The following is a 9,158-nucleotide window of genomic DNA, read 5'->3' on the forward strand; positions in this document are numbered from 1 at the left end:
TCATTTCAGCCGTAAAAGCCTCTCACCGTGTGCACATACCCTTAGGATTCCTCTGTCAGCAACGATGGAGTCCCTGTAACATCTAAAAGATAAAAAATAAGGGAAATTATTGATGTATTAAATTGCTGAACCATATAATCATCCTTGTATTGTTCTCTTCTTTCAGGATGCGTTGGACCTGACAACATACCACGACAAGTAAGTCATTCTCATGGTGGCCTGTTAGCACTTTATGAAATACCCATGCTCTATGAAAAGTTGTTCAGCCCATAGCTGGAAATGATCAGATATACAGTGGGGCAGATTTCCTGTTGCTGATGCACCAGAATTCTGGCCTAAGTTGCACCATTTTTATTGGCGCGTCTGTTTAGACAAATGTATTATTGATTTGCGCCAAAAAGAACAAATATTTGCATCATACTAGACACTTTTAAAAAGTTTTGCGAAAAGTGGGAGTGGCTTAGCATAAATGGGTGTGGCTCAAAATGCTCCAATGTGCGCCAAAATTTGGGCACTAAAAACTTATGTACGCTAAGCCAACCAAGAGATAAGTATCACATGTCTAGTAAGATGCTGCAAATTTATCATACAGCATACACCACTGTGATACATTTGACACATTTTCTGACTGCCTGGTCTAAAGGCCCTTTTACACTGGACAATTATCGGGCAAACGAGCGTTCGCAGAATGCTTGTTCCCGATCGTTGCCCTGTGTAAACAGGGCAACGATCAGCCGATGTGTGTTCATCAGCTGATCGTATAGTTTTAAATACTGAAAATATTATTGGTGTCGGCAGCGCATATCCCTCTGTAAAGGTCGGGCCGCGTAAAAGTACCTTAAGTTTACGCGTTAGTAAATCTGCCCCAATGCGTATGTGTTAGGGGAGAAATAAGTAGAAAACATTATATACCCTGCAATGACTACGTCATAGAAGAAAGGCTATTATTACTTATTAAATTAGCTTAAAGAGGCTCTGTCACCACATTATAAGTGCCCTATCTCCTACATAAGGAGATCGGCGCTGTAATGTAGGTGACAGCAATGCTTTTTATTTAAAAAAACGATCTATTTTTACCACTTTATTAGCGATTTTAGATTTATGCTAATGAGTTGCTTAATGCCCAAGTCGGCGTATTTTTACTTTAGACCAAGTGGGCGTTGATCAGAGGAGTGTATGACGCTGACCAATCAGCATCATGCACTCCTCTCCATTCATTTACTCAGCGCATAGGGATCCTGCTAGATCCTTATGTGCTGTCTTATACTGTCTATTCACAATCTCTGCACTTCGTTACTGTTTCTGTGGTAGTTACAGCAGACGAAGCGTGATCTCGCGAGATCTCGTTGTAAATGACAGGTTACAACGAGATCACGCGTCCTCTGCTGTAACTACCATAGAAACAGTAACGAAGTGCAGAGATTGTGAATAGACATCCCGTGGAATGTCTATTCACTGTCTAAACACTTCAGTATCGATAATGTGTTAGTATAAGGGTATGTTCACACGGCCTATTTACGGACGTAAATCGGGCGTTTTTGCCCCGAATTACGCCCGAAAATAGCGCCTCAATAGCGCTGACAAACATCTGCCCATTGAAAGCAATGGGCAGACGTTTGTCTGTTCACACGAGGCATATATTTACGCGCCGCTGTCAAAAGACGGCGCTTAAATAGACGCCCGCGTCAAAGAAGTGACCTGTCACTTCTTTGGCCGTAATTAGAGCCGTTATTCATTGACTCCAATGAATAGCAGCGCTAATTACGCCCGTAATTGACGCGGCGTTCAAGCGCCTGCACATGCCGGTACGGCTGAAATTACGGACATGTTTTCAGGCTGAAACATCCCCGTAATTTCAGCCGTAACGGACACCCTCGTGTGAACATACCCTTAAGACAGCACATAAGGATCTGGCAGGATCCCTATGCGCTGACTAAATGAATGGAGAGGAGTGCATGATGCTGATTTGTCAGCGTCATACACTCCTCTGTAGAACGCCCACTTGGTCTAAAGTAAAAACACGCCCACTTGGGCATTAAGCAACTCATTAGCATAAATCTAAAATCGCTAATACAGTGGTGAAAACAGATCGGTTTTTTTTAAATAAAAAGCACTGCTGTCACCTACATTATAGCACCCATCTCCTTATGTAGGAGATAGGGCACTTATAATGTGGTGACAGAGACTCTTTAAATAATACACTCATATTACATACTACTATAAAAAAATACTTTTATATGAAATGGAAGGAGTAAAGAGCTTTCGTATAATCCCATATGTTTCTATAGGTGCCATATTACTCAGAGCTTGTATGGAACTGTAATATAGCCATATGCAGGAGGCCTAAGTAACTATAATCTTGGCCTATTGGAAGTAAAATTTTGTTAACTGTGGATTGATGTTGTGTGCTTGCAGTTTGGTGAAGAGTTCGAATTTGACTGCCAGGACTGTATTTGCCGGGAGGGCGGTAGTGGAATCACTTGTCAAAAACATGAATGTAAAGCAATGAAACGCGTGAAGTGTGAGCTGGAAGGTTTCTATCCTGAGATCCAAATCAGCTCCACCGATAGCTGCTGTAATGAGACTGTGTGCAGTAAGTACAGCGGTCTACCTTATAGTTACACTACAAATGTACTTCCAGAGTTTTTTCATGTGAATTATAACATATAAATATATACATATGTAATTATATAGGACTAATTATGATGTACTTTCCTCCATTCAGAGTGTGACACCAAATTATGCAAAACTAAATCCCCCACCTGTGAGCTTGGCTATGAAGTTGTCGGGAGCATTCCAGAGGAACATTGCTGTCCTGTGTATACATGCGGTATGTGATCTTAATTTTCCCATGAGCCCTAGGAGATCCTGTTTTCCTGTTTTTACAATTAATAGATTTACTATTTGAAGATCTGAACAAATAATTATATTTGCTGCCATTGATATAAATAAATATATCAGGCAAAATTGCACAAGACCTAAGTAGTTTAATGAATGTGGACGTCTGTTCTGCAAAAGAAAATTAATCAAAAATGTATAGCATATTAATTTTCCTAATTATTTTTATAATTTTTTTTATTCATTAGTCCACACTGGCCTATTGCTTTCTCCCTTTTCTCTTTTTCATTCTTTACCTAAATAAGTAGTATAAGTATAAGTAGTACAAGGGTAGTGGGTTAGCATAAGAGAAACATTGACATTCTGTAAAACAGGTTACAATCAGTGAGACAATAATTGCTTTAGTCAGTATAAAGGTAAATACGAACAGCCATATCTCAAATTGTACGGTAAGGGCCATTCTACACGTGCCACTGATCGGGAAAACGAGCGTTCATTGGCTGATCTGCTCGTTTATGCAGCAAGAAATATTATTGTTGTCGGCAGCACGTGCGTAAACAGGGAAATGCGCTGCCGACATGATGGATATGTATGGGGACGAACGATCGTAATGATCACTTCTCCCCATACATTACTAACCATTGCTCCGATCAATGACCTGTCTGGTTGATCGGGGCTCATTTTCACGGCCCATCCAGGGCCGTGTAATAGGACCTTATGGGAGACATTGTATATAGTAGTCGCAGATACAAGAACTAGAGAAAATACCTTATTGGTATGTCATTTCTGAGAGCAGACAGGACTTTGTTTAAAAATGTATTAATCTAATCTGTTAGATTTTCGAAAGTCTAGCCGTTCACCCAAAATTTCGGATTATTATTTGTCCTTTTTTTCATATTCCATTTAATTTGTTTATAGGTACTTATTGCATAGACCAGGCAGAAATTCTTTGATGGAGGGTATAGCAGTGTCCTTGAAATTTTTAGGGTTGAATAATTTTGCTGCTTTGAGTAAATCGTGGAATAACAGATTTACGATTGAAGATTTTGTGCATTGATTCTAGTACGGGTCTCAGAGGTGGCACCCACATCTATCAGACATTTATGGGATAGCCTAAGAATATGCCATAAATGTCTAATTTACAAATACCCCGTTCTTTGTTTTTTCTCTTGTCCCAGGAGGGTTTAATCAAATCACATTTAAACCATATTTGTCAAATATTGCCTACATTTGAGTTACATCTGCAGATTAGTTTAGATCTATCCTGATTGAAATGGAGAGGTTTATTTTTGTTAAGTGTAAGCTGTCGATGGATTCCTCCTTTTTTATCAATTGTTATAAATGGGCTCCATCAATTAAAAAATAAACTAACTAAAAGCCGCATAAAAACAAATAAAACAGCATAAAGCACCAATGAGAACTTAGTCTAACTGTATTGTTAATCACAGACTTCAGTTAGTTGTAATTGGCAATACATTTTCCTAGTAGGTCAGACAATTGTATCCTACTCAAAAAATAATTTAGATTGGTTTTGCTCTCTTGCAGTTCGTAAGAATGTCTGTGTGCATGGAAATGCAGAATATATGGTAAGTTTTCATGTATGGTTAAGCACATTCTAATATGACGCGAGCACGCCACACTCCTCCTCATTCTCTATGGACTATCTGTGTCTGACCGGATTTATTTATTGATATTACTATCCTAAATTTCACAGTGGAGTAGAAAACCTTATTTGTGACCTCTCTAAGAGTGGCTGCAAAGGACCTGGCCACCTATGAATTACATAGATAGGCAATCGATTTCAGTGGGCACCATGTAATGCTTCATTTTCCTTGTGGTGGGGATTTAGGGGAATTGAACACTTGCTGCCAGGTTCCTACGCAGATGACGGTTGAACGCTGAGGGCAAAGCAGCGGAACACAGTTATGCTATCATAGTATTAACATCCACGGAACCGTTCATATCATTGTGCCCGCTAAACAGATGTTGCCATAATATTGTGCCAGCCACATAGCAGTATCCATAAAATATTGTAGAGGTTTAGATAGCATTAGGTATCGGTGGGTGCACAGGTTCGGGCCCAACCCGATGTAGACTGTGAAAAAGTACTATGCACAATAGTTGGAGTAAATTAAATTTTTTATTTTCATGCCAGTGTGAACGTTTTTAGTCTGATCCTAGATCAGGCACCTTCATCAGGCACTAGAAATTAATGTTATGAATGAACATATATGAGCTCCATATATAACGTAACATAATGTCAAAAATAATATAAACATATCAAAAATAGATACATACAAAGTATTGACATGTACAATAATATTGTAAAATATACAGAAAATATACTAACAGGGGAAGGGGAAAACGAGGGATTTTTCTTGGGGAGTCAGACGGATTCAGTTGTCACAAATTAACTTCAATATGATACAGTATAGTCGTTGCTAAAATATTGAAGACGTTCAATATTGATCAAGTTTCGTATTTATCTAGATAATGGTGATGTCATGGGTCACAGCAGAATATGGAAAATATATTGTCTATGTGCATTCCTTTAAGGAACATAAATCATGGAAATGTATAAGGAAATTATGATAAATAAAGTTGATGAAATAAAGATATATGTATATGTGATAAATTACGTGTAAGTACATGTAAAGGACATATATATGGCTATAAATAGCTCGATAGTAATAAACCGTCCTACAATAAGGTTAATGTACTTCACACTAATGTCACCATTATCTGGATAAACACGGAACTTGATCTACTTTGAACGTCTTTAATCTTTCAGCAACGACTATACCGTATCATATCGAAGTTAATTTCTGCTCCCAAGCTACAGTATGGCCACCCTGGATATATAATATAAAATTGATGTGGTAATGCTAAATATAATTATAGGTGTTTCTTTATTGGAAGAGCTAATGTTGATGCTTTAGCTATTTGCACAATGTTTCCTACTTTCTATCTGAACATGCTGACATTGCGTTTCTGCAGCCTGGAGCACCAGTGTTCTCCGACAACTGCCAGAGCTGCGAGTGTGCGCAAAGTGACGACAACCCAACAGGACTAGAGATAAAATGCACACATGTACCATGTAATGTGCAGTGCCCGAATGTAAGTACAATTCATATATGTGATGTCATCTACAGTAGCTCTCTAGGCAATTGCTTGTTACTATATTATTTTCTTCTCGTCTTTTAATCGCAGGGCTTCCAGCTGAAAAAGAGCACACAGGACTGTTGTGGAGTATGTGAACAGACCCATTGTGTTCTAAGCCAGGGTGGCTCTTACAAACTCATGCACGTATGTTCATACATCACTATTTTTATAGATTGCACTAGCAGTATAAAAAAAACTATGGCTACATTCGGCACCACATTCTTTTTTTTTACCCTAATGCATCTAAAATGAAAATGAAGCAACTTTGCATATAGTCTTGATTAAAATTTTCCTACCAATTTGTGTGTACAGCCCCATGCAGATATATGTGTATCCATGGTAACAGACTACAAACAAACCCTCTATAGTCTGATCGTGTAGTCATATGACATTCACCCTTCCTCTACATCTTACTCAAAAAGTAAAAATAATTTTTAATAAAAACGAAACATAAAGTTGCACAAAACACACATGTTCCTGTAAAATATTGGCACTTCTTTATTGTCTTTTTCTACAGCCGGGAGAAACTCTACATGCTGAAAATGACAACTGCACACTGTACAGCTGTACTGTAATAAAGAAGCAATTCATCACATCTGTCTCAAGCATCTCATGCCCTCTTTTTGATGAGGAAAAATGTGAACCTGTAAGTAGAATACATAAAAAATGGAATACCCATTGTAAAAAAAACTGACAAGGTTTTTTTTTGTTTTACAATGCATGGAATCATTAACATCAGTTTAGGATTTAAGACTATTTGTCTTTGACAAAGCCATTAATGATGAAACCTGTTTTTATATTAGGGCGCATTCAGACGTGGCTGAATTGCTGTTGAATTCGGCTGTGGACAGTCCGCAGTGGAATTCTCCAGCGGCCGTTTTTTACATTTGTTTCTATACATTTTTAGAAAACTTAGTTCAGATGTTGCGGAAAATAACTGCGCGGAAATTCGGCTGCGGTGCAGAATTCCACCCCCCCCCCCCGCAGCATGCTCATTATGTTGTGGAGAAGAAGCGGACTTTCACTGTGGATCTCAGAATTTGCATTGCAAAGGCTGAAATCTGCAGCAAGTCCGCTGTGATATCCACAACGTCTGAATTACCTGTCAAATATGAAAATGTTGCTGCAAATTCGAAAAAGAATCTGTAGCAACATTTTCAGCGGAAAAATTCCGCCACGTCTGAATGTGCCCTTATGGTCCACCCTCTGAAAACCTTAACATCTCCTGCTTTCTAGCAATTCACAGCCGTTTCACCTGCAGTGCATCACAATTCATCCCATATGCAAAGGCTGGGGGATTATGTCATATATCTATTATGTCATGTATGAACCACTCTGATGTCTTTTTGAACAGATTGTAAATGTTTTTGTATAATTTTTGTAGGAAACCGTTCAACTTTTACCTAATGGATGCTGTAAAATATGTAAGTATGGAACATATGTATAGAATTCACAGTGTTTTTTTATTTCGATTCGTCATCATGACTTGTTTTTATTGATACAGTAAAAACAGTTATAAAGGGGTTGTATGAGGGAAAAAAAAATGCTTCTTTCTACCAGAAACAGCTCCACAGTCGTTCATAGACTGTTTGTGGTATTGCAGTTCAGCCCCATTCAAGTGAATCTAGTTGAGCTGCAATACCAGAAACAATATTAAAAATCCGTGTTTTTCTAATCTCATACAACCCCTTTAAACAGGACTAAGGTGAACACAAGTCACAAAATGAAGTGTTACATTAATATAAAAAATATTTTTAAACTTTTTATAATTTTTTTTATATAATTTATTTATTATTTCATGTAGAAATTAAAGAAATAAAAAAATGATTATGTAGAAATTAAGAAAAAAAGACATGACCTTGTTATCGTGTCAAAGAAAGAATAATGGGATATCATTTACTGTGCAGGTATTGAAAAGACTTCGTCCTGTGAGTTGCGAATAAACTATGACTATCTGTTCTACAATAACTGCCGGTCGGAAAATAAGGTGAAGACATATCGTTGTCATGGAACATGTGGAACCTATTCCATGTAAGTTATACCGCAGTATATTATGCACAAAGGGGCAGATATATCAAGACTGTCTAAAAGTAAAACTCTCCTAGTTGCCCATAGAAACAAATGACAGTTCAGCTTTAATTTCTTAACCTTCTTTTATAGTTTTGTTAAATCTGACCCACAATGTAAATGTTTATTCTTGGTTAGATTATACCACAACCCTCCTACTATTATTCCTGCAAATCCCAGTATACCCTAGCAGAGAGAATGGCAAGATAACTCTTATTTGATGAAGGTGTCTCATTCAGCTTGGTACCACAAATACCATCCCAAAATGTTTATTTCTAAAGGGATTTTTTCATCATGAGGTGCACCGGCGAGATAAGTGGCAGGAGCAGAGCTATAATACACAACCCTTCTCCTACCCGGATCGGAGAATATAACAATCCTGAAAATGTAACCTGCTGTGATCAAGCATGATCGCATCACTGTACAATGGATGGAGCCTTCTTATAATGGTGGTCAACCGATCACCATGATCGTCATGAGGATTTTATAATTTCACTCATGTCTACCAGACTTTCATACACACTTTATTATATTGTCTTACAGTCATAGAAAGTTTTTCTTATGATAATGATGAGAACTGATACATGAATCACTTTTACATATTCTAGGTACTCTGCATCAGCCAGAGCCATGTCACATAAATGTACCTGCTGCCAGGAAGTTCAGACCAGCCAAAAGCACGTCAAGCTGCAATGTTCTGATGGCAGTGAAGTGGAGCATGAGTACATTGAAGTGGAGAAATGTGACTGTATAAATACAGACTGTGGACATGAGAAAGCAAATGAAGATCAGAGCCCTGTCCGCGATAGGCGCTCTTTAAGGAAAAAGAGGTCTTAATTTGCATTAGGAAGAGGCTGTTTCCTTTTGCAATGAAGAATTTTAAAATATTTTGTCACATAACTAATTTTTTGTTTAGCATGCTAAATTTGTTTTCCTGCCTTGAAATAAAAGCACTTACATCATAATATCATCCTGTCTTTTTTCTGTGTGAATGTAAATGATTAGTAATTCAATATAAGGTTGTACAGACAAGGTTAAAGGGAACCTGTCATTTGGTACATGCTGTCCGATCTGCAGGCATGTTATAGAGC

The 9,158-nt window shown here is 37.9% G+C and overlaps 1 protein-coding gene across 1 annotated transcript in view; it reads left to right on the plus strand.

Annotated features, from left to right (window-relative positions):
- MUC2 (mucin 2, oligomeric mucus/gel-forming) overlaps positions 1-8,904 on the plus strand; it is a 76,336-nt gene extending 67,432 nt beyond the window's left edge. Inside the window, exons 45-54 of the mRNA XM_075836755.1 lie at positions 167-198; positions 2,416-2,593; positions 2,726-2,830; positions 4,384-4,424; positions 5,836-5,955; positions 6,049-6,144; positions 6,518-6,646; positions 7,385-7,424; positions 7,908-8,031; positions 8,676-8,904. Coding sequence (XP_075692870.1) covers positions 167-198; positions 2,416-2,593; positions 2,726-2,830; positions 4,384-4,424; positions 5,836-5,955; positions 6,049-6,144; positions 6,518-6,646; positions 7,385-7,424; positions 7,908-8,031; positions 8,676-8,904 — 1,094 coding nt within the window. The remainder of the gene's footprint in view (positions 1-166; positions 199-2,415; positions 2,594-2,725; positions 2,831-4,383; positions 4,425-5,835; positions 5,956-6,048; positions 6,145-6,517; positions 6,647-7,384; positions 7,425-7,907; positions 8,032-8,675) is intronic.
- The last annotated feature ends 254 nt before the right edge of the window (positions 8,905-9,158 follow it).

This window comes from Rhinoderma darwinii, chromosome 9, assembly GCF_050947455.1.
Source record: "Rhinoderma darwinii isolate aRhiDar2 chromosome 9, aRhiDar2.hap1, whole genome shotgun sequence".
Lineage (NCBI taxonomy): Eukaryota > Metazoa > Chordata > Amphibia > Anura > Rhinodermatidae > Rhinoderma > Rhinoderma darwinii.